This window comes from Diabrotica virgifera, chromosome 8, assembly GCF_917563875.1.
Source record: "Diabrotica virgifera virgifera chromosome 8, PGI_DIABVI_V3a".
Lineage (NCBI taxonomy): Eukaryota > Metazoa > Arthropoda > Insecta > Coleoptera > Chrysomelidae > Diabrotica > Diabrotica virgifera.
The window spans coordinates 224,543,743-224,569,702 of NC_065450.1; the positions used below are offsets into that span (position 1 = coordinate 224,543,743).

The 25,960-nt window shown below is 32.9% G+C and overlaps 3 protein-coding genes across 6 annotated transcripts in view; 1 reads left to right on the forward strand and 2 right to left on the reverse strand.

The window, feature by feature from the left end:
- Positions 1-4,070, reverse strand: part of LOC114336713 (N(G),N(G)-dimethylarginine dimethylaminohydrolase 1) — a 34,146-nt gene extending 30,076 nt beyond the window's left edge. Inside the window, exon 1 of the mRNA XM_028287074.2 lies at positions 3,624-4,070. Coding sequence (XP_028142875.2) covers positions 3,624-3,881 — 258 coding nt within the window. The 5' untranslated portion in view covers positions 3,882-4,070. The remainder of the gene's footprint in view (positions 1-3,623) is intronic.
- A 7,463-nt stretch (positions 4,071-11,533) lies between these two features.
- On the reverse strand, positions 11,534-16,630 carry LOC114336866 (transmembrane protein 177). 2 transcript variants are annotated; one of them, XM_028287259.2, is made up of 4 exons: positions 16,304-16,579; positions 16,173-16,242; positions 15,189-15,347; positions 11,534-12,119 (listed from the first exon to the last, which is right to left on the reverse strand). In XM_028287259.2, the coding sequence occupies exons 1-4, from the start codon at positions 16,459-16,461 to the stop codon at positions 11,586-11,588; spliced, it is 921 nt and encodes a 306-aa protein (XP_028143060.2). In that variant the 5' UTR covers positions 16,462-16,579; the 3' UTR covers positions 11,534-11,585. The 2 variants fall into 2 exon arrangements, with proteins under 2 accessions (XP_028143060.2, XP_028143068.2); XM_028287267.2 differs by lacking the exon at positions 15,189-15,347 and having other exon boundaries at positions 16,304-16,630.
- Positions 16,631-16,767: 137 nt separating this feature from the next.
- On the forward strand, positions 16,768-25,554 carry LOC114336881 (transmembrane protein 203). Of its 3 annotated transcripts, XM_028287283.2 has the most exons (4): positions 16,768-16,866; positions 16,925-17,079; positions 19,506-19,671; positions 24,982-25,554. In XM_028287283.2, exons 2-4 carry the CDS (start codon positions 16,930-16,932, stop codon positions 25,083-25,085), a joined length of 420 nt encoding a protein of 139 aa, XP_028143084.2. In that variant the 5' UTR covers positions 16,768-16,866; positions 16,925-16,929; the 3' UTR covers positions 25,086-25,554. The 3 variants fall into 3 exon arrangements, with proteins under 3 accessions (XP_028143084.2, XP_028143091.2, XP_050513493.1); XM_028287290.2 differs by having other exon boundaries at positions 16,845-17,079; XM_050657536.1 differs by lacking the exons at positions 16,768-16,866; positions 16,925-17,079 and having other exon boundaries at positions 19,507-19,671.
- Positions 25,555-25,960: the final 406 nt, after the last annotated feature.

Below are 25,960 nucleotides of genomic sequence, written 5' to 3' on the forward strand. Positions count from 1 at the left end.
CAACAGTAACAAACTGATTGGCATTCCTAGTTGAGTATGCATGTAAATCAGAATTTCTCTTGAATGAATGTAAATTATGCTTAATATACAATATGGATTTCAAGATATATATGGAAGGCAACGGTAAGATATTGTTATTAATGAAAACTTGCTTACAAGTATGCCCAAAAGGAATATTGAAGATAAGTCTAATAATTCTCTTCTGTTTAATAAACACTGTGTCTGATTTTGTGGAATTACCCCATAACGTAACATTATAAGTAAGGTGACAATAAACCAAAGAATAATATACATTAATGAGAGTTTTAATACTGAGTGTTCTCTTCAACTGTACTAAAGCATAGAATGAACAATTTAGTTTCTTATTAACATATTCAACGTGAACATCCCAACTCATAAACTGGTCCAAGAATACACCTAAAAATTTTATGTTTGGAATATTTACAATTTCAGGAATAGACACAACTGGCATATTTCGTTTGCATCTAAAATGTATATACGATGTTTTATCAATATTCAGTTGTAGCAAGTTTTGTGTACACCATGTTTGGAATAATCTGATAACCCTTGACACTCTATTTTGAAGCTCTACGTATGTATGTGCTGATACAATCACAGATGAGTCATCTGCGTACATTACAATGTGGTCATGAGTAATATGATCGGGTAGGTCATTGACAAAAATAAGAAATAGCAGTGGTCCCAACACAGATCCCTGCGGCACTCCTACATCTACACTGAAGATGTCTGACCTTTCCTTGTTTAATTCAACATAGAATTTCCTCTCCAGAAGATATGAGTTCAATAAATTTAACATGTTACCTCTTATTCCGTGGACATACAATTTGTTAAGGACAAATTCAAATTTAAGACTGTCGAATGCTCTGGAAAGATCAAAGAAGATACCCACTACAAGAAGACCATCATCAAGATGCCTATAGACAGATTCCATAAATACTTCAGTAGCCCCCTCTGTTGATCTTCCGGATCGAAAGCCATGCTGTTCTGAACACAGTGCATTATTTTTGTCCAAAAACTGTATGATCCTAGTGTAGTAAGCTCGTTCAAAAATTTTTGAAATTACATTTAACAAAGAAATAGGTCTATAATTATCAATACAAGTGTGATCGGATTTTTTATATACTGGAACAATTTTACTTAATTTTAGGTTTTCAGGAAATTCACCTGTGTTGTATACTAGGTTAATTAAATATGCCAGCGGTTCTGATATAACATCCTTGATGTGTTTGATCATTCTTGTGTTTAATTCATCATTTCCAAAAGAATGTTTATTTTTAAGACCACAAATAATATCAAGAACTTCATCAGATGTTACTGGAAAATAAACAAAACTGTCTATAGTCCACCTATGTGATAAAGTACAGTTTTGAGGGTTATTGTCAAGCCTATTTTTTAGTGCATTATTTCTGTCATTGAAATGGCATGCAAAATATTGAGCTAAATTTTTATCATCTGATATTAGTTTGTCTTCAATTTTGAGTTTAATTTTATTAGTACTTTGCTTTCTCCCTATAGTTTTATTTACTATACTCCACATAGTTTTTTGTTTATTATTACTACTTATAATTTGAAGATAATTGAATTCCCTTTTCTTTTCAGCAATAAGATTATTGTATTCCTTCTTGGTAGCTTTATACTCATTCCAGATGTTACTATTAAAGATACTATAAGATGATACTATATGCAGGTTTATAAAATTCTATGGATTTTACCTCTATCTGTCCGATAACAAATATTGCATACTCAGCAACGACCTTCAGCAACTACTGAACTGTGGTCCCATTGTTGAAGAAGATGTTCTGGAGTGGATCAACTTTGAGAAGCAGCTATACAACGAGGTTTTGAACGACGACAAAATCACTGAGTGTGTAATTCGCCAGGAAAATGAGAAGGAGACCGATGCAGATGCTGCTCAAATAGAAGAGGAAGATGAAGAAAATTGAATAAGCCACGCTGGAGGCAACTGCCATCGATGTAATGTTTATTAAAAAGTGGCGTGACTTTACACATAAAAAATCATTAGAAAAAAAATAGAAGATTTTTTTAAGTGTTTATGAAGCCAACCACCAATGTACAGTAAAATTATTAAATTTTATTAGTCCTACTAACAGTTCTGTAAGTATTATTTTGTAGTGTTTTGTAACCTTCTGTCCTTTCAAATCTGTTAACCCTTAACTATAGAGATCCGATATTTTTTACCGGCGGGCATTCCCAAAATGTGGATTTCATGGTAACCTCACCACTTACAAGTTCATGTGTCTCTATACCTCTCGGGTAGTTTGTATAACAATGCTAGTCAAAGCGTGTAGTGTGTATTGTCAATATTTTCTTTTCTAGCACACATCAAAAATCTTAACCGGTAAAAATTACCGGATGTCTGTTTTAAGTATTTTTATATGAGTACTATATTTGTAAATCTGAAATGTTTATATTATTTTTTTGTGTTTTTAGGAAAAAAGTAAAGAAATGGACTGTGGAAGTCATCCTGGACCTTCAATGAAGGTTAAATTTGACGATAAAAACTTTCGAGGCCACTTTGCAAAAATGGAATTGCCATTTAATTCTGTGATAATTTTACCCCTTGCAGATTTTTTCTCATGGATGTAAAAATTTTCATAAATGCTTTTTTATGTTTCCTTTGTCATTCTATGTTACGTTTATTTGTTAAAAAAAAGTCTAAACTTTTGTCCATAGCATTTATGGCCATTTGTTTCTATAGACCAAAAATGTCACCAAAATTCTCGTTTAACAGATTATTCTTTAAAAATCCTGTAGTATATTATTAAAATCACTCATTTTACCATTTTTCCCATATCTAGAGACTCCAGAAAAACACATAATGCATATTTTTTTGTTTTTTATTATTAACTTTATATTTTGACTCTATTTTATAATGACCGGTAAAAAATACCGGGATCTGTAGTTACGTGGTAATATTGGGATGTCTGTAGTTAAGGGTTAAATATATGTCAGAGTATCCCTCTGTGTTGTATTCTACATAATGTGCAAGTGTTTTGTGTTAGCTAGATCGTTACAAACAATAAATGGGCATTTTTTAGGCAGGCATCGGTTAGTTCAGCCACTTTTAAGTTCGGCCTAGGGTCCAGTCCTGAGGTGGCCAAACTTACGGGAGTCTACTGTAAGAGAAAAACTAGTGGAATCTAAATGGAAATTTGTGGAGACCAACATCAGACACAGAGACGATATGCGGAACAAGAAAATACTACACACTGCAGACCATATGAATAAAAAATAAGTAGAGGAAGACTACAAATGAGATGGGTTGATGAGCTCTGGACAGACACAAATGAAGACAAGAAGGGGAGACCTACATCCTAAAATGAATAACTTAGGCTACATGGCTACATAGAAAGAAACTGTCACTGGACAGTCTCTTGCGGAACTCTTGTAAATTAATTTAACAATTTAGTTATTGTAATAATTATTACTTTTTTAGCCACTATATATAATAATTATTATTACAGATTGTAAATAAATGGGATGTTAAAAAAATTGATCTTATTGTATGTAGGTCAACAAATACAGCTGTAACAGAATTGCCATTACAGTTTGATACAAAAGTGTGCCAATTAAGTACATACCTCTCGAGCCCTATGGGCCGCACCTGGTCTTGCAATTAGCGCGGTCCCATTGCATACAACAGCGGTATCTTCAACAAAAACACACTCCGGCATTGATTCATCCGGAGGCAGCTCGATGACATCCAAGCCAATCTCCCGCAATATCCTCACATAATTTTCGTGTTGCTTTTTGGCTTCTTCTAAGTCAATTTCTCCACGATTTCGCAAAGAACTCGGTATTCGGCTAACCACAGCGTGTGTATATCGAAAAGCCGCCATTTTTACTATCCGTTGACGTTCACAACAAACAAAACGAACGGATAAAAACAAACTGGGAACGGGAAGGGGTGATTCGGTGATTGTTTGTTGTAGACCGCTGACTCTGCCGTTGATTTTTGATAAGTTAGAGGTGCGATCACCTACGGTGTACCGTTACTTACTAATCTACAGGATCTCAAAGCGCAATCCGAAATACTATAGTCCAGTCAATGAAGGTATCTGATTTTTTTGTTTTAAGGCTGGTGTTTGTATCATTTCTAATATCGTTTCTGATATGTCAAAAAAATGCATAGTGTCATACACAGATACAAGAAACGATATCAGAAACGATACAAGAATTTGAGTCAGACACAGATTCTTGTACAAGAACTGCGCCAATTTCTGCGCAAAGAGCAAAAACGTAAAACCTGCTGGTAAAACATCTAAAATATGTCACAATTACTTACTCATACTGGCGGCTGAAATGAAAATGGGATCATGTATTGATGAATTTATTTGTGTTTTTGTAGGTATTATTTATAAATCTTTTATTGATACTTAATATACCGTTTGGTATGAACTACTGTTTTACTAATAACCATATATTTAGCTCCTAGTAAAGTTCAAACTATAAATTTAGGTTTAATGGTGCATAATTTTTTAATAGACGAAAATACAATAGTTCCTAATTTGGATCAAACTGAAGATTCTAATGCAAATATTTTAGCACAAATATCAAAACAAAATAAAAACACAAATAATCAACCTCAGTCAACGTAAAATTCTGGTTAACATTAAAATGTTAATTATATAAAAGTTTATAAATTTTATAAAATCTTTAAAATCAGCTGTAGCTGTAGATGCAGTACTACCATAACGTGACACAGGGTGACAAACAAAATTTCGACCAATGACGTGCCGAATTTCATACAATTTTCGATACAAGAACTTGCATAGTGTCATACAGGGCACAAATGTACGTATAGTTCGAGAAATTTATATTGTGAAACAGCTTTAAGGTCGGCAAAATTTGGTATTCTTTGTCAAAGATGTTTTAAGAGGCGGTTCGTTTGATGACATCTGTTTTTCACACCCACATAATCGGTCCCCTCAGACATTTACAAGTTTTACAAAACTTTTAGTTCAGTAGTATGTCTTACTGGAGTATAGGTGTGTGATTTAAAGCTCGATAATGGAGTGTAAAATGTTGTTTAATTTAAGATTAATTTATTAATTAATAATTAATTTTAGTACATACGATATGTCCTACTTTAACGGTATATCTAAGTAAAAATAAATATTTTTAATTACATATTTAATCACAAGAAAAAACAACCAGCCTCCGAACTATATTAAAGGGGAACTAACAGGACTTACAAATCTGACCCATTTCACTGTATTGGTTACTTAAACTATACAAGAAATGATACAAGAAAATGTATACAAGAAACGATATCAGAAACGATATTAGAAATGATACAAGAAAATGCATAGTGTCATACAGCCTTTAGGCTATTGATTATGTTCAAAATAAGAGAGCTAAGGGCCGGTTGTTCGAACGCTAATCAACAATGATCATTATCAAATATTGAATTACTGTCACAACTGTCAATGTCAACTTTGGTTGGGTTGCTGAAGACATAATTGATTATAATTATGAAATTACTAAGGGCCGGTTGTTCGAAAGCTAATCAAAAATAATCATTATCAAATATTTAATTACTGTCACAACTGTCAGTGTCAACTTTGATTGGGTTGCTGAACACAAACCATACATACTTATAGACGTTTCACGACCATGTTAATCTTTTGGATCGAATTAACGCCATCTCTTGATTGGAATGGGAACTAAATTGACAAATTTTAGTTACGTGGGAATTTCAAATTATAAATTTTGCGGGATTTTTGATGAATTTCGCAGGAAATTAAAACAACAGAAAGCCAATTCAACGTTTTACTGAAAACTTCAAATATTCCAATTTGTTTTGAAAATGCTAAACACTACTGCCATGTGTCACGTGAAAGCACTGATGTAATATTGAGTTGAATGAAAATTTTTGAAAGAATCTTGTAGGATGATTGTTTAGATAAATACCTTATAATCTTTTATAAACTTCCAAAAATATATAGGCCCGAAATGTTGATGACACACTTATTGTCTATTGGAATAAACTGTTTCAGGATCTATTAATTGTTTTTTTAAATGTGGAGAAACACAACACGGGATGATCAATCAATGTAAACTAAAAATTTTACTCATAAAAACGGAGAGGAGGTTAATACAATTGATTAAAATTGTGATTAAATCTAATTAAAAACGTAACACCACTATACACAATAAAACAATTAAGCCACAAACTGTAAAATACAAAGTAAATAACAAAACAAATTAATTTAATTGTCAACTGTCAGTTGTTAAATATGACAAGAGAATTGACTGACAGCGACATCTCTGGATTGGAATGGTAATTAATTTGCTGTCTTGACCTTGACAATTTACGTGAAACGTCTATGGTATGTATGGTTTGTGTTGCTGAAAACGCTGAAAACATAATTATTGATTACTATTATGAAATTAGTTAATCAATTATGTTAATAGTTGTTATGTTACTTAATTGATTAACTAATTTCATAATTATAATTTATTATGTTTTCAGCAATCCAACTTAAGTTGACATTGACAGTTGTGACAGTAATTAAATATTTGATAGTGATCATTGCTGATTAGCGTTCGAACAACCGGCCCTTTCTCTTATTTTGAACATAATCAATAGCCTAAAACAAAATTGACTGGACTATAGTATTTCGGATTGCGCTTTGAGATCCTGTAGATTTAGTAAGTAACGGCTCATTGCAATCTTTGTATTCTAATGAAGTCTGACAGGGATGTTTCCTTATAAAGTTGATAAAGCTTGTTGTTGTATCGACTTCTGAAGATTCCGTTTTCCCTCACAGGTCCTAGTATTCTCCTCAGTACTTTCCTTTCAAATGTGTCGAGTTTCTTTTTGGATGTTTCTTTCAGGACCCAGGCTTCACTGCCATAGCATGTTATTGGTCGAATTAAGATTTTATATATTCTCATCTTTGTATTTCGGTGGACACTTTCAGACCGAAATATATGGGAGAGGGCAAAATAATCTCTGTTTGCCTGCGTTATTCTCTTTCGTATTTCTCCATCTTCTGATCCGTCGCCATATAGTTCTACTCCCAGGTATATTATGTAAGAGAGTTTATTACCAAATTCAAATTTGACTAGGCGATATAGCTCATAGCTCTCAATTCATCTAATTGGGGATGGAATAATTCTAATGTATATTTACATACCAAAAAATGTATATTCCCAAAATTGCATCAGATTCGATGTTATTGGGAAAAAAAATCGAAGGTAATCTATTTTTATTATCATTGACTGGACTACTAATCGAGGAAGATCTGCCGCATCTCTTCTCAGTCGGTGCTAAGAATACCAAATACGTGTGGGGGAGAGTGGGTTCAGCAAAATGTTAAAAAGAGATAGGTAGTTGACAAAAGTCTATTTTGATATCTGCTTTGAATATGAATCGATTTATGATTAGAATTCGACAGTGTCATCCTCACAAAATTAGTAAAGAAGTTCACGTTTAAATGAGTTTTGAACTGTGCCTATAAATTTTAATAGGGGATTTCCTGTAAGGACACTGTCTGATTATATTAAAAAACTTTAAAAACGCTTTTTGAATACAATAAAAACAAATACAGGGTGTTCCAAAAGTAGCGGGACCGTCGAATATTTCGCAAAATGAACATCCGATCGAAAAACTGAAAAATACGTGTTCAATATTTTTCAAAAATCTATCAAATAATACCAAACACTGCCCCCACGGCACCCCCTGGAAGTAGATTGGAGGGTAACTTTAAAATCTTAAATAGGAGTCCTCATTTTTTTATTGCAGATTTGGATTCCTTACATATAAGTAACTTTTATTCGAGACATTTTTTCGAATTGTGGATAGATGGCGCTATAATCGGAAAAAACGATTTATCCTGATACACCAAGTAAATTATGGAAACGGTCTAATATCTCGAGTAGTACACTGCTAAATGAAAAACCAAAAAACACGTGTTTAATATTTTGCAAAAACCTATCGAATAACAACTCTAAACACGACCCCCCCACTCCATCTCATGGAGGTAGGGTGGGGGTAACTTTAAAATCTTAAATTAGAACCCCCGTTTTTTATTGCAAATTTGGATTTCTCATGAAAAAATGGAATATTTATTTAAGACATTTTTTAGAATTGTTGATAGGTGGAGCTGTAGTTGGAAAAATACGATTTATTAGCGCCATCTATCAACAAATCTAAAAAATGTCTCGAATAAATGTTAGGTTAGGTACTTAATTTTTTACGAGGTATTCAAATCTGCAATAAAAATGGGGATTCCTATTTAAGACTTTAAAATTACCCTACATCATACCTCCACGGGGTGGAGTGAGGGGGTCGTGTTTAAGGTCATTCGATAAGGTTTTGAAAAATATTAAACACGTGTTTTTTTGGTTTTTCATTTGCAAGTGAATTTCTCGAGATAGACCGTTTCTATAATTTACCTAGGGTATCAGGAAACCCCGACAATTGTGACTTTGGTCACAAGAGGGTTGGTTATGTCGTGATAATTTTCGCATTTCAATTTATCCCGTTTTTTCTAGGGATCTTTTCATCCTTCCGAATCTTGTTTTGTTTTTAAATCAAGATTTTCTGCCAAACAAGATTTGCAATAAGATACCTACCCCATTAACATATACAGAGTGTTTCATTGGGAAACGGAAATACTTGAATGGTGAGGGATTATCGCCGCTTCGCAAGAACGTAAGCTTAAGTCAAAATTTGACGAAATTGACTTATTAATGCAGCATAGGGATTACGAACACTCGATACGAATCGTATCCGCCATGTTTTCCCGTAAGGCGCTATGGGAAAACATGGCGGATACGATGCGTATCGAGTGTACGTAATCCGGGCCCTGATCTACTAAAAATAAAGTTATCTATCGCGTGAATAAAGAACTATATGACGTTAATAATAATAGTCCCTAAGAGATGGCACCAAGTGCTTATATTTGATTGGCGCGAAAGTAGTTAAATACTTAACATTTTCGTATGAATATAGACCCAAGTTAGTTACGCAGCAGAATATGAAGCAATATGTGTCCTAACTACAAAGGACTTTTGTAGTTAGGTCAGCGTTTTAACAAAGTTGAAGTAAATGTTTCTCAGGATAAAAGATTTAAGTTTAATAGGGGTAACAGAATGATAAAATTTAACCATCTTAACACTTTATAAAATTATCTAGTTATCACAGTTTGTATTTAGATATATTTCTAACAAAATTGTATAGGTAATTTCTTTAAAGTAACGACTTATTCGGAGTTATGCCCATGATCATATCTATAAAATTTTAAAATGCCTCTCCTTTAAAATCGTCTTTTTTGACTTATGCCTACGTTCTTGCGAAGCAAGATATGCATAAGTTTTCCTATTTTGTTCACATCATTTCCAATGCATTCTTGACCTGTTTCCCGGAAAAGTCTTACTCTAAAAGAAAGGGTCAGGCGGGTGTGGTGAGTTGGTTTAATGATAGCTTGAGAACAATGCGTGATAATATTCAATTTTTTATAGAACTTAATAAACAGCTTGATGCACCAAATTACCTACAGGAATACATAAAAAATATTAAAAATGAATATCGGACAGCAATAAAAGCAGCAAAGAAAGCTACCAATGACCAACTAATTTCAAACTCTCATAACCCGATTAAAACAATGTGGAATATCATTAATGAGTATAGAGGCATCACAAAAACTGAAACTAATTCTAATATAACACCCGATCAATTTAATCATTATTTTCTAAACATTGCCTCCGAGCTGCATAGCCGTACTCCTGCACCCCACAATGACCCACTCAACTATGCACCACCTTATGCTGAACAGATGTTTGAATTCCAACCAGTCTCTTTTAATGAGGTAAGAGATATTGTGAACTCTCTCAAAAATAAAAAAAGTAAGGACCCATTTAATTTAACTGTCAGCTTAATCAAAGGGATAAAAAATCTAATAATATGTCCTCTGACCAAGCTCATAAACTTATGTATAGCTGAGGGGGTTTTTCCTGAAGTTTTAAAAACTGCGGTGGTCATTCCGGTTTTTAAAAAGAGACAGATCAAATGTCTAATTACAGACCTATCTCTCTGTTACCTATATTCTCGAAGATATTTGAAAAATGTCTTGCTGGAAAAATAGAAAGTTTCTTTGAGTCTAACGGGCTCTTCGTTGAATCTCAATTTGGCTTCAGAAAGGGTTTGAAGACTGTTCAGGGTATTTTGAATCTTGTAACATACATCCAAGATGCTTTTGAACAAGGTAACTATGTGTCTTATAAACTTTTGCGACCTAAGTAAAGCCTTCGATTGTGTGTCCCACGAAATTCTTACTGCTAAATTGAGTAAATATAACTTCTCAATCTCCAGTATATCATTGATAAAAAATTATTTGACGGACCGCTGCCAGAGGGTGAGATTTGCAGGTGTTGAATCGGAGAGAGGATGCTTGCGCATAGGAGTTTCTCAGGGCTCTGTAGTGTTGGGTCCCTTATTATTCTTGATATACATCAATGATTTACCACTTTCATGTCAAACTGCGCATTTCACTCTCTTTGCAGATGACACAACAATCTCATCCTGCAGTAAGGATTTGGTAACAGCAGTGGGGAGTTCGTGGGGTTCAGTGTCGGAGGCAGAACAATGGTTCCATTCTAATAGGCTGTTTCTCAATACAACCAAAACACAGTCCTTACTTTTTTCAACTAGAAATATTCTGATGAACTGGACAATGCATCCTGTGCTAAATTTCTTGGTGTTCTGCTGGACCCTGGTCTGATATGGGATGCTCATACCACCTCTTTAGTGGCAAAGCTATCATCAAATACATTTTTGCTTCGTGGACTTTCATCCTGTGTTTCCGCTTCCATACTAAAGCAGGCATATTTTTCTTTGTGTCACTCACATATCTCCTATGCTATTCTCGCATGGGGCCATAGTGCAGGAGCGAAGGATGTATTCAGACTGCAGAGAAGGGCCATTCGCATTGTCGCAGGCTTGCCATATAGAGCCGATTGCAGACAAGTTTTTATATATTGGAAAATATTAACATTACCTTGCCAGTATATATATGATATGTAATCTTATATATGTAAAATGCAATATGCATAAATTCCAGACTCATGAACAGATTCATAATATTAACACACGCTTTAGAGGGAACCTTGCCCCAAAGTTTCGAGAACTGCCTTTAGATACATACAAAATAAAAATCAAAGAACTTCTTTTGGTGGGTGCTTACTATTCTCAGGAGGAATATCTCGGGGCTACCCTGTTGTGATAGTCCTACAGCTCTCTTAAATGTTCTGTGTGCTCTTGTGTTTTTATGCTAATATTCTAACTTTGTGTTAAGTATTTAGACTAGGTGATAAAATTTTATAGATTTTACTTATTAAGTGTTAGCTTGCCAATGTATTTCAATGATGCATTTTAACAGACTTTGACTTATGTAAATACTTTGTATATTGACATCAATAAACTGAATTGAAAATTGAATTGAAGCGGCGATACGATATATAATCAAAGTAACAAATAAAAAAATTTATAAAAACAGACACTATTTTATTTACAACAATAAATAAATATTACACAGTTAAGCTTTACTCTCAAAAGCTGATAGCCTTTGTACAAGCGGAATATGTTTATTTCTAAATAAAGAATTTTCGTTTCCTAACACGCTATAAAGAGTCTCTCCTTCTTTTCCCAATAGCTGCCGAAGGGCCTTATTTCTCTCCAGCAACTTGGAATAAAACTCTTTACCTCCTTCCAAAAATATTTTGTTCTTCTTCTTCAGTTCTTTATCAACCTTATCCTCGTAGTATACTTGTGTTACATCTTTAAGCATTACATAAAATCCAATACTGAACAATGCTACCAAAGAATACATTCCAAATCTTAGACTAAGAGGTCTGTCGTACAAATTAAATTTTTCGTTTAAGGTCCTGCAGATAGCGTACGTGGATATTACTAAATTTGCATTAAGAGCGGTATCTATAAGTGGTTTTGGTGTTTGCCTATGTAAAACTTCCCTTGCCATTGCATACAGTTGGGCATTTTCTGATAAAACAAGGGACTTCAGTAGATTTTGAGCAGGTTCTGTCTCCCAAATAATCGTTTCGTGGTTTATCTAAAACATATAAGATAATTGATGGAAAAATACAGGAATAAAGTAAGAAACGCTCATATGACATTTATTGATCTTGAGAAAGCATATGATAGAGTTCTTCGAGAGATTATGTAGTCAATCAATAAAGGAGTACTTGGTGAATATGTGAAGATTATGAGATATACACTAAGCATCAAAATTAACGCACCACCTTAAAAATGGGACATTTTTGACGTTTCATATTTCCTAAACCTGTTGTCCGATTTGTATATTGTAGCTTTATTCTTCAAGAATATCGATGTAATAATATTATTGCTAAAGAGATAAGTGTCATACGTCATACACCGGGTGTATCAATGATAGTGTGTTTTTTCCTCAACGTTTGGAACACCCTGTGGAATATTGTAGCCTATATAAAATATTGAAATTAAAACTCAACTGTAGACTTAGGCTTTCTTAACATTTTGCTTTTTGATTCATTCGATTATGTTGGATAATAAAAAAATTTAGGTACTTTAACAACTAGCAATGTTATTCATCAATACAGGGTGTTTGTTTTAATAAGTGCGACAAACTTTAAGGGGTAATTCTGCATGAAAAATTAATGACCGTTTGCTTTATAAACATATGTCCCCAAATGCTTCGTTTCCGAGATACGGGATGTTGAATTTTTTCTTTCAAACTGACGATTTACTTATTGCTCTAAAACTGGTTGAGATATGCAAATGAAATTTGGTAGGTTTTCTTCTTCTTCTTGTGCCACTCCTATCGGAGATTGGAAATCATCAAGGCTACCCTGACTTCGTTTACAGCTGACCTAAAAAGTTCATTAGCGGTGCAGCCAAACCGCTCTCCCAAATTCCGCAACCATGACATTCTTCTACGGCCTGGATTCCGTTTTCCTTCTATTTTTCCTTGCATTATATTTTGAAGTAATGCGTAGGTAGGTTTTAAGGGGTAGTTATTGCGCATTTTTTGACATACAATTAAGAATTTTATATTCACCATTGGCGTGCATACGGGTATAAACATTTTAGATACATCCCGTATGCACGCCAATGGTGAATATAAAACTCTTGATTGTATGTCCAAAAAATGGGCAATAACTACCCCTTAAAACCTACCAAATTTCATTTGCATATCTCAACCAGTTTTAGAGCAATAAATAAATCGTCAGTTTGTAAGAAAAAATTCAACATCCCGTATTTCGGAAACAAAGCATTTGCGGACATATGATTATAAAGCAAGCGGTCATTATTTTTTCATGCAGAATTATCCGTTAAAGTTTGCCACACTTATTTAGAAACACCCTGTGTAATATAAAATAGGACATTCTGTATAAAATATGTTTAAAACTCATTCAAAGTCATTAATCGATGTAGTACCTGTTCTTGGATTCAATAACCGCGAGTAACATTGGATTGTAATGTCATTGTCAATGTAAACAGTCATTAATCGATGTAGTACCTATGCTTGGATTCAATAACCGCGAGTAACATTGGATTGTAATGTTTGTTATTATTTAAAGGTGTATATAAACATTAACTCGGGCGAGAAAGAGATTATGATTATTGTTGTAGTTAGTACCTAAGTAACCACGTTTAGGATAGGTCGCGATTATAAACAAGGTATTCTGATTTAGTCATCGATATGGTAAACCGAAAATATATGTATTTGAATAGAAATAAGAGTTTTAATTAATTGGGACCAGAAGGCATTAACAACACACACTTATTTATGACACCTGTATTGATGAATAACATGGCTAGTTGTTAAAGTACCTAACTTTTTTATTATCTCACATAAGCTAATGAATCAAAAAGCAAAATGTTAATATAGCCTAAGGCTACAGTCGAGTTTTAATTTCAATATTTTATATACGCTAGAATATGCCACAGAGTGTTCCAAACTTTGAGGAAAAAACACACTATCATTGTTACACCCGGTATACAATGACGCTTACCTGTTTAGCAATAATATTATTACATCGATATTCTTGAAGAATAAAGCTATAATATACAAAAAAAATCACTAAAATCGGACAACAGGTTTAGGAAATACGAGACATTAAAAATGTCCCATTTTTAAGGTGGTGCGTTAATTTTGATGCTTAGTGTCATAGCCACCTTAAAGGTGGCTATGTTAGTGTATATGAGGGAGTAACGACTAGTATTAACACACGTGTGGGAGAGACTGAACAATTTTATGTGAAAGTACAAAAGGCTCAGTGCTTAGTTATTATTTATTCTCATTAGTTTTGGACTAGATAACAGCGAAACTATGGGGTAACATTTCATGATGCTTAATGTATGCTGATGACGTAGTGTTAGTACCCAATAGTGAAAGAGACTTATAACAAAAACTGGAACAGTGGAGACAAGCTCTTGAGGAAAAAGGTTTAAAACTTAGTAGGGCAAAAACAGATTATTTGGAATTTTCATTTAAAGATGAAGTTACTACAAATAAAATGATATCTTTGGATGGTGAGATGATTGTGAAAAGCAATAGTTTTAAGTACCTAGGATCGTAGTTACAGAATAATGGAGAAATAGATGAAGATGCATGCGGTAGCATTAGGGCCAGATGGATGAAGTGGAAGGAAGAGAGTGGTGTGTTGTGTGACAGAAACTTTCCAATGAAGCTGAAGGGAATATTCTATAAAACAGCCATAAGACCGGCTATGATGTATGGAACTGAATGTTGGGCAGTGGAAAAGAAAGAGGAACAACGAATGCATGTGGAGGAAATGAGAATGCTTAGATGGATGAGTGGAGTGACAAAAAAGGATAAAATTAAAAATGAGCATATTGGGCGAAGTATAGGTATGGCACCAATTGATGCCAAAATGAGAGAGCATAGGAAGATGGTTTGGTCATATTTTGTATCAAAAAACACCTGGGGGGAGGCGATTAGGCAGGACATGTTGGTAAAGGGGATTAATATTGATAAAACCCATAATTTGAACCGGAGATATTGCAAAAACATTGAAAAATTTAGTGAAAAATCTAGTCATACTGTAATTTATTGCCTTGCCTATATTCTCATAGTTATATGGTTCTACTTATCTAGGTAAATAACTAACTAACTTACCCTCATTTTTGTCCTATCGATGGTACTGGGATTATCATAAGAAAAGTTAATAGGTAATCCAATAATCACTCCATCTTTACTAAAAGAGCTACCAGCACTCATAACATCAAATCCAACAACATGAAATGGTTTATATAGATGTCTGTCTACTGGATCTATCTACAAATTTTATATACACAATTATGTATTGTTTAACAGAAAGACTATTGTTTAACCCTCATCCGGAAAAGTCACATTTTTTAACATAAAATGGAAGGGTCTTGTTTCACAGATGAGTGTATAATCCCTATATATTTTTGCCATAATGATATTAATATTAAAAAAAATAACCTTATTGAATGTTTTAAATGTGATAAATAACTCATTCATTGTTAACACTCTCGCCACCAAAAGTGTAACATTAATGTACACTCTGTATTGACAAGCGTGTAACATTAATGTACACTTGCAGCATTTCACTTAAGACTTAGACTTTTGGCACATAAAGAAATAATTTAAAATATTATTGGTGGCGAGAGAGCAAGATATCTTTTATCAAAAAAGGCAGTAAGTACACTGCAAGTAACTTTAATGTGTAAAAAAAAATTGTAACTTTTACAAGAACTTAGTAACACGAACAGACAGGTGTTGTCTCACAAACTACGATCACTTTTTTTGATGCTATACGTCTACTTATTAAGTGACTAACTTGTCGGAAATAGAAAATCAGAGAGAATAACAAATGTATATTGAAAGTCGTCTCACAGACGAGACATTTCCAGTTAAGAGTAGAGTAGACAGTGCACTTTCGCTGCACATGACACAGATCCGTGCCAGGCCAAGTCTTCAGACAGTCTACAAGGCACGGATCAGAGACACATGCACATTCTCACTTTCATTGCCAGTAAGAACTGCCGCTTCTGGGCATGTCTTATTTCAAAAGTTAGCAGTGAAAGGGTTAAGCTACTCTAGAGATCAGAAAATATTACCAACTTACTAACATACCTCTAATATTTCCAAAACTTTTTGAAACCTACTTTCTATTTCTTTCGTAAGTGGAACTGACAAACCATTCCTGCAAGAAAGATTGGTACAATATTTGTTTGATTTGATTATTAATAAAAGAGTTGTCTTACTTGTATAATTGAACAAGTTTCTTATATTCGCCTAAAAGTAAAGTATGCGGCAAATAGCTGGCGCATAGTGCACCGGACGACAAAGCTGCAGCAGTTATGTAGGACACTTTTTTCCCAGTGTCCGTAAGCATAAAAGCAGCAACCTTTTTAATAAACATTTTTAAAAATTATTTTACCCTTTTTAAAAGGCTATTTTGGGGTTAAGTTATGTGAATGAAAGTGAATGAACATTCTTCTATTTTTCCAGACGGAATCCCATCCCATGGGCCAAAAGTAAAGGTGTACACTCACAGATAATTATTGCATGTTGCATGATATACATACAATATTGAGTATTGAGTGCATAATATAAACTAAAATATACCGGTAAACTATATTCTAAATTTGATCTGTTTTTACGTCAAAATTAATAATTTAATGAATGATTTCCAAATAAAACCATAATAAAACTACAAAAACCCTCGTTTACTAACCATCAAGTTATAGGCCTTATGTCAGACGTCAGAACGAAAACCATAGAGAAGAAGAAGAAAATGATGGCTAACAAATATTAAGGTTATGTTGTAAGTCTACAAAAATATTGTTATTTTTCTTGTTAAAAATATTATCTATGCTTTGTAGCTTTAATGGCTGATAATAAACTGGAATCAAAATCAACTCCGTATAAAAAGAATCCAAAAAAGTCTTTAAAAGATCACACACGTCTTCCGAGGCCCCCAAAGAAAACAGAGACAGGAGAAAACGTTTTATACGTTTCTTCTAAAACCAATGTCAAGGTATGTTTAAACGTATTTTAGAGGTTTTTAACAAATTATAATAAAAAGTAATAAGGCCTAATGTCGCCCCTAGCTTGAATAACAGCCTGAACTCTATTAGGCATTGTATCAACTAGGCCTTCACAGAATTCAGTGATGAAACTACTCATATTTCTTGCATTTGAGGGTAATTTCTTAGGTGTTGTTTCATTTTGTGTCAAAAGTGTCTATTGGATTAAGATCTGGGCTGCTAGAAGGATGTGACCAAACTAATGAGTACAATATGATACTAAAAAGTTTTTAGTATCGAAGGAAATGCACAAGTTTATTCAGATGTTAACAGCTTAGAGTACAATCTTAATAAACTTATGCATTTCCTTCAAAGTTTTGTCATTTAATTCTCCAACAAACACACATCATTTTATACAGAATAAAAGTTATATATCGATGGCTTAGTGTGAAAACCTCGTATCTCATTTTTTTTTTTGGAAAATGACATCTTGGTGGTTTTAGTTTGAAAACCTTGTATCTCATGATTTACAACGGTTAGAAAAAATCCAAATACACTAGACTATTTTCTACAGCCAAAAAAAGCAACAACATATATCAATTGCTCTCTTGATTTAGTGTGAATACCACATATATTTATAACCAAGAATTTGGTACTTAAGTTCGAGTATTTGTTTGAGAGATTCAACTTAAAGAAATGTTTTTTGTGAACAATAAAAGGTAGTCCAGCATATAGAAACATTTTATGAACCTTAAATCAAAAGATTTGTACTGTATCAACCTAGTATATGGAGGTATGCTATAAGCTATGAAAAATGAAAACCTCGTAAATAATCATAAACACAACCTTATTTTAGATGAAAAACACGTATATCAAGATATACGAGGTTATCATAGTTCCTTGGGCAAAGGCTCTATATACTGCAAGGATTTTTACGTGTTTTTCATAGTTAATATTTGTATTTCCAATTTAATAGCAATATCAGATATTTGTCTCAATGTTCTCAAATTAAAAATAGGTAAGGGTAGTTTTTGTTTTTAGGTTATATTATGCAGAAAACCAGTTTTTTGCCTCTCCTGTAAAATTGTAATTTAATGAGATACGAGGTTTTCACACTAAGCCATTGATATGTAGTTAATGGAAACAAGATTAGCATTTAAAATACAGTAAAACCTTGATATAACGGACCTCTATTTACCGAACTTCGGATAGAACGGTCACAAAATCTGGACAAAAATGTACAAAAAATTAAAAAGTTCCTGTTAATATTATAAATGCTTATCCCGTCCTATATCAAGATAATATATTGCATACAAACGGGGTCTCCGTGGATTCCAAATGCTGTATTTTACAAAGAATTTCAATATTATTTTTATTACAGTGTTGTAAAAACTTTAGTTTTTAGCCTAAAAACTAATAAAACAAATTCTTTCTTCAAACTTTTCCTTGTCCATGAAATTTTGATGACACTGCGAAATCTAAATGTGGGTGTTTATCATCTCCAATGTAGTCTAAATATTGAAATAAAAACATGACACAGTGGTGTGCTCAGTGTGGCCAGATTTATTTTCCTCCTGTCGCCAATCCAATCTAAAAATGTCGCCAATTTTCGACAGATGTCGCCACTAGTATCGGCCGCCATGTTTTCATAAATGACGTCATACGTCACTTGTTTATAAATAAATATTTCTTATTTAATAACAAAATAACTTTATTAATAAAGAAATAAAGACTGAAACTTTTTATTTAGGTACCCATATTTTGCCCATTTACCCATATTGCTGCTTTCTACTTTCTCGTGACTTTTTTTATTCAGCTTAAACAATATAGGCGAACGTCAGTTTTTACGTTTCTTTTTTCACTTCTGGGTCTTCAGATTTATACCGAAATCATCCGATTTAGCATGCGTTTATACTATATTATATTACTTAATTTATTTATGTGTGTTTTATTTCAGCAAACCAAAACAGTTTTTAAGTTAGAGTTAGGTAGCAAGTAGCAAAGCAGGTTGCCGTCTTCACAGGTGCAGGTGCATAAATATTCATGGAACAATCCATATACACTTTACAACACGGAATTTAAAACACGTTTTCGGTTGGCGGCCACTTGTGTAGTCACGTTGTTGACGTCAGAGATTTCAACAATCGTAATTGGATGAAAATATGAAATCTACAACTATGAAAAAGCGAGTTGTGCTAAAAAGTATAAAATCGCCCAATTTGCGACTTGCGATTTTCTTAAATTTTTTGTCGCAAAGACTTGTTAAAAGTAGCCCAATTGGCGATAAATCGCCCAATCTGGCAGCACTGGGTGTGCTCGCCATATAGTCTAAGCATGATGTAACATATTATGTATCTTCATTATAGTAATTTCAAGATCATTATTTTGTTACTCTCCTTATATTCTTCGTATATTAATCCTGCTAATAATGTTTCAGGCACAACTTGATAGATGTAACAAGTTATTAAACAACAAGCATGACGAAATTATTATTTATTGCATGGGAGCAGCAATACAGAGGGGGATTTTACTAGCTCTGCAGTTGTGCGAAGAACATATCACCTACAAAGTCTCTACTAGCACTCTAACTACTGAACTTTTAGGTAATAAAAATTGTTTATAGTATCTTGCTTGCCTTTAACCTTTAACTACACGCGCTGGCGTATTTTGTACGCCAGATATAAGAATTCTACTGCCAATATATTTAAAAATTTAATTTTTGACCTTGTTTATCTCTCTAACCTATCACTGGAATGTGCTTTACAATTTGGTTTTAGTTTCGTTATAATCGGCGTTATGGGAAGATCGTAATTTCTTCTTCTTCTTCTTCTTCTTTTGGCATCATAACCCTGGATGAGTCTTTGCCTATCTGGCTATGTCCTTCCATTCAGATCTCTCTTGGGCCCTTCTCCTCCATTGTCTTATATTCATGGTTTTCAGGTCGTTTTCCACGTCATCCAACCATCTCGTCCTGGGCCTTCCCTTTTTCCGCCTTCCTACCGGCTTCCACTGTAACATCTTCTTTGTCGTCTTCGTGTCTTCTTGTCGCTGAAAATGTCCCAGCCATGACAGTCTTTGACTTTTCACAAATCTTACGTCATACCCTTCATTCAGATCATTAACCTCGTCATTTCTCCTGATTCTCCATGTGCCGTCTTCCTCTTGCACCGGGCCATATACTTTTCTCAGTATCTTTCTCTCGAATATCCTGAGTTGGGCTTCATCTTTTTTAGTCATTACCCAGGTTTCACAACCATAGGTTACTACGGGTCTAATCAAGGTTCTGTAGATAGTCATTTTGGTTCTTTTGTCTAATAATTTCGACATCATCAATCTTTTATTAGCATAGTATGTACGATTTCCACTGGAAATACGTGCATTAATTTCGCTATTTACGGAATTCTTCTGATTGATTTCTGTGCCCAGATATGTGAAGGCATCCACAAGTTCAATACTATAGTTGTCTATTGTTATATTATTTTCATTCTCAGGAGTTCTTTTGATGGTCATGTATTTAGTTTTTGTTTCGTTTATTTTAAGCCCTCTTTTTTGTGTTTCAGGATCAATTTCCTTAAACGTTTCCCTTAGTCGTGTCTTGCTTCTACTAATAATGGCGACATCGTCTGTATATGCAGTAATTTGTACTGATTTGGTGTTTATATGGCCAATTACATTGGTTTTTCTTATGACTGCTTCAAGAACTAGGTTGAACAGCATGGTTGAAAGTGCGTCTCCCTGTCTCGCCCCCATGTTGATGTCAAACAGGGGAGACAGTTCTCCATCTACTCTAACTGCGGCTTTTGAACCCTTCAACGTCATTTTTATGAGGCTGATATATTTTTTTTGGTATACCTAGATTTCGGAGGTCTTCCAGCATTTTGTCTCTTTTCACACTATCAAAAGCTTGTCTGAAGTCTATATACATATTATATAGTTCTATGTCGTATTCATAAGCTTTCTCTTGTATTGTTCTAAGTATGAATATGTTGTCTGTAGTGGCTCTATTTGGTCTGAATCCATTTTGATAATCACCAATTATATTTTCAGAGTATTCTGACAATCTAGTGTAGATAATTCCAGAAATGATTTTGTATATTACATTTAGCAATGTAATTGGTCTGTAATTCTGGCATCCCCTTATCTCCTTTTTTATAAATTGGCTGTATAAGACCAACTGCCCATTCCTCCGGCATTTGCTCCTTGGTCCATACCAACTTTATCAGGTAATGAATTCTCCAGAGTTCGGGTCCTCCATATTTCAACAATTCTGCCGTAACTCCGTCTGTTCCTGGCGCTTTACTGTTTTTTAGTTTCTTTATTATTTGAACTACTTCTTCATAACTCGGATTTTCAATGTGCTGCTCCGCCGTAAAATATATTGTCGTAATTTACAGTTTATTATTTATTTCCGGTGGTGGACAGTGTACGCCACGATTATATTAATATAAGTAGTAGTATAAGTACATATTTTAATTGTTTTTAGTCATTATGGCACAAAATATATTTTTCTTTATAAACAATACTTTTTCTCCTGTAAAAAACCACATTTCAAACAATGTTTTATTAGTAATTTTATTTATCATGGAATCCAGTTATTCCATGATTCCAGTTATAAATCCCAATTGGCTTACTGAGAAGGAACTCCAAGTATTCACTGATGCTGAATAAGGTTAATAACAAACAACTAGGTGTATTTTTTCAAAAAAAAAACAAATCCGCTGTTTTTAAGTGTATTCTCTTGTGGAGAATAAAGTACGCCACGCGTGTAGTTATGTTATAACTTAATGCGCGGGTAGTTAAAGGTTAAGAAATTTATTTTGCAGTATTAGCTTACAAAGGTGCCATTAGACCAGAGAACAATAGTAAAACAAAATATGCAAAAGAAACACGTTCCATGTCAGCCATATTTTCATATATGTGCCTCAACGGGCCACCATATACGTAGTTTTTTGTATATAGAGCCTTGCAACTTGGTTATTTTGTAAAAATTAATGTATATTTAAGAAACCATTCTTTATATATATCGTCTAGGCCACGTTGTTCTCTTAGTGTGCATTTAAAAATGCCGTTAATAAATAAATAAAAAAGTGTTGGTCCCATGGAACCAATGCTGCCCATTAAGGCAACACTAGTGTTGGTCCCATGGGACCAACATGGCAGTAAACATGTTAAACATCATCCTTTTACTTGGAAACAATGTAGATTGCTGTTTGATTTTAAATACAGTAAATTATATGGAAAAGTGACACCATTTTACTGAAAAAACATAAAAAATCCCTTTAAAAGAAAGCATGTAAAGTTGTTTTTGTTAATTTGTTGCTGAATTGTTGGAAAAATAGCTTTAAAAACCGATTTTTTGAAAATTATTAAAAACTTTTCCAAAAATGCACAAAAACCTTTAATTTCACATAAGAATAGTGACAATATCATATAAATTCAGCTATAAAAATTTCAAGAAGTTTCACTTAATAGTTATCGCAAAATTGAAATTTTTTATCGTAAAAAGCTCTCGTCTACAACATTAAATAATAAAAATTATTATGCTTAAACTATTGGATCTACATGAATTGTGAAAGCAACAAATTGAAAATAAAGGCTTATTTTATCAAATTAAATTTATTTAATGATTAAAATGTTAAGCTTATAAACATTTAAAATAACTCGGATGCATCAAAATGTAGAAAGTTGTTTGAAATGTTGGCTTTTTTCATGAATTTAAAAAAATCCTACAACCCTTAATACTTGAGTTTTCACCCTCTCGGGTGAATAATTTCAATTCTATTATTTCAAAAACTAAATTCATAACTTCAAATTTATAAAAGTCGCAATACCTGTGATTCTAATCAACAAAAATCGATGTTTGTTTTTTTTTAATTCGGGTACCTCGTTGCTTATATGTATTATAAAAATTCAATTTTACTTTTAGCTTGTAGAAAAGCTTATTAGTTCAAGTAATGAAGCTTAAAATAGGACAAAAGCTCGCAATTTTTACAGAATAGATCGATTTGCTTGAAAATTTGAGAATAAGTAGTAGATAGTCCAAGGATCAAAATCTATATGAGGCCGAAAGGCGCTATTACAGTGGGGGTGGTTGCCACCCCATCTCGGGGATGGAAATTTTTTATTTTATTTTGACCGCAAAAGTTAATAAAAACATTCATTCTAAGCAAAAAACATTCTATACATTTTTTTGATAAAATTAATAGTTTTCGATTTATTCGCTATCGAAATTGTTAGTTTTATATCGAAAAAATCAATGTTTTTAATCAGTTTTCTGCTAATAAATCAAAAAGTTTTGGTTTTATCAAAACAACTTTGCTTAACAAAAATGTACCTTTTGAAAAAATAAACAAAACAATTTTTTTGTTTTCTTTAAGACCAATAGTAATCGAGCTATACTTTATTATATGTTAGCTCTTCTTCGTAAAATGCTAAATATTGTAGTTTCAAACTCAAAAGACGGGAAAACTGTGAATTTTTCGAGGATAACTTGTTCAAACTAATTTAAAGTATTTAAAAATATCTATCTACAGAAATAAAAAAGTCTCTAGCTCAAAAATTAATTGACTTATTATGAAAAGAATGTCAGTCCCTATTGTTTTCAGCGAAAAATGATCGGAAACTTCCCCCTACTTAACACCCTAATTAAAATTAGTCATTGAGCTTATTTTTGATCTTCTATATTTATGTATTATTAATAGGTCCTAGAGTTTTGAGCGGTTTAGAATGATCAGTTTAAAAAAAAATGGAGTTAAAAGCGAATAACGAATTTTGTAGTTTGGTAAAAAATGCCCTTTTCTTCAGAATAGAAAGATTAGCATCAGAGATACGAAAAAATATGTCAATCTAAAATTGTAGCTTATTTAATTCCCAAGAACGTGGTTGGCAAAAATTTTTTCTATGGCAAAAACTGATTGAGCTATTGACAATTAAAACTTGTAATATCATGCAAAAACCACCTTTACCAACCCTTTCAATGCCACCTCTTTTTGTGACTGAGAATTTTAAAAAGATTTAATATTAATAGCCTTATAGATCTTGTAGACACCTACAAAATTCTTTTTTTACCAAACTTTGTAGGATAAAAAATGAAAAAGTTACGGTTAAAAAACCAATATATTTTTTTGGAAAAAAAAGGAGAAATCCAATTGGAAGCTTAATAATGTAAGTTAGCGGTGTTTTTAGTCATTGGCCTTATTCATAAATCTTTATTTATGTATTAGTAATAGATTCCAGAAGTTTGACTGGCTTAGAATGATTAGTTTTAAAAAAACTAGAGTTAAAAGCGAATAACGAATTTTTGTATTTTGGTAAAAAATGCCATTTTCTTCAGAATAGAAAGATTAGCATCAGAGATACGAAAAAATGTGTAATAATAATATCGAAAAACATTGATTTTTTCGGTCTAAAACTAACACTTTCGATAGCAAATAAATCGAAAAATATTAATTTTATCAAAAAAAATGTATAAAATATTTTTTGCTTAAAATGAATGTTTTTATCAACTTTTGCGGTCAAAATATAATAAAAACTTCCACCCCAAGGTGGGGTGGCAACCACCCCTATGGTAAAAGCGCCTTTCGGCAATATATAGATTTTGATCCTTGGACTATTAACTACTTATTCTCAAATTTTCAAGCAAATCGATCCATTCTGTAAAAATTGCGAGCTGAAAAGCTTCGGTTCCTGGACTATATGAAATGATAGGTAATTTAAATATTTATGTAGTATACTTAGTTATAAATAATACCTTTTAACAATACATTTTACAAAAAAATAATTTTTTATGTGAAAATCAAATCTTAACTTGTTAATTTTTCTTGATTAATGTATATTATTTTTACAATTACTTTTCTTGACTGAAGAACATTACAAACATTAACATTAACTAAGAAAATGAATTATTGTTTTAGATGACTTAGAGCCATCTGTGGATGATGCCGATTATGAAATTCAGAAGAGATTCAACTCTGCATTAAGAATTCGAGTATATAATTCACAGCCAACGTTATCCTGAAATGTTTTTTACCACAGAAGAACTAATCCGCTGGCTGGGACTTACCGTCTTTGAACTGTGGATCAATTTGATATCCCTTCTGCTGTTTACTATTATCTTTGCCTTAAAATATGATCCTACATCAGACCTAGATAGTATAGACTGGTGGTTCATCTTTTTCCCCTTGTTCGCAGGAGATGCACTGAACGCGTATTTCGTTATTATAATTTTTATTCGGATGCTTCTCGAGACTACCTTAAAGTTTGCTCTTATACGTTTTAGTTGGTCAGGTACAGTGCTTCTTAATATGTTTTTGTTTAAATACTTATTGTGCAAGAGACTTTTGGGGCAAACTGCGTTGGATTACTCCGAGGTGTTTGCTCCGGTATATATTCTTCTACAATTAATTGCTGTGCGAGCATGTCAGCAAAGTTAATATTTGTGATGTATATAAGCTAATATATCGTTAATAAATATGTACTTTATAAAATATCTTATTTTATTTGTGTCCCATGCATTGGTCACCAAATTTCATGTAGATACTATTCAAGAAGCAGGTTTACCTACGTTTAGTACATATTTCGATACAATTATCCAGAGGCGTAACAGAGGCCTCCACAGCATGAAGCCCCAATACGTCAAGGGCCCTATCTTGTTGTCTAATATATGTAAAAATGTGTTTTTATATTATTTGCATACATACGTTATTGCAGTATTGAAAATGAAGTTGTCCATCAGAATTAATAACATTGTAGATATATATTTGCTGATAGTGCACAAAGAAAGTTGTTCATCTCATAGAATAATACCTACTAATGTAATCATTTATATATATTTTTGTTCTATTTTATTCTGTACCAATAAAGATGAAAAATGTAAGTTGTCATAAACAATGC

Excerpts from the sequence above, each read along its gene's own strand:
- LOC114336881 (XM_028287283.2), top strand. The coding sequence starts at position 16,930 with ATGGCTGATAATAAACTGGAATCAAAATCAACTCCGTATAAAAAGAAT. Across the intron at positions 17,080-19,505 it reads CTTCTAAAACCAATGTCAAG|GCACAACTTGATAGATGTAA; the intron begins GTATGTTTAAAC and ends ATAATGTTTCAG. Across the intron at positions 19,672-24,981 it reads TCTAACTACTGAACTTTTAG|ATGACTTAGAGCCATCTGTG; the intron begins GTAATAAAAATT and ends TTATTGTTTTAG.
- LOC114336866 (XM_028287259.2), bottom strand. The coding sequence starts at position 16,461 with ATGTTTATTAAAAAGGTTGCTGCTTTTATGCTTACGGACACTGGGAAA. Across the intron at positions 16,243-16,303 it reads AAACTTGTTCAATTATACAA|GAATGGTTTGTCAGTTCCAC; the intron begins GTAAGACAACTC and ends TCTTTCTTGCAG. Across the intron at positions 12,120-15,188 it reads TCGATAGGACAAAAATGAGG|ATAAACCACGAAACGATTAT; the intron begins GTAAGTTAGTTA and ends TATATGTTTTAG.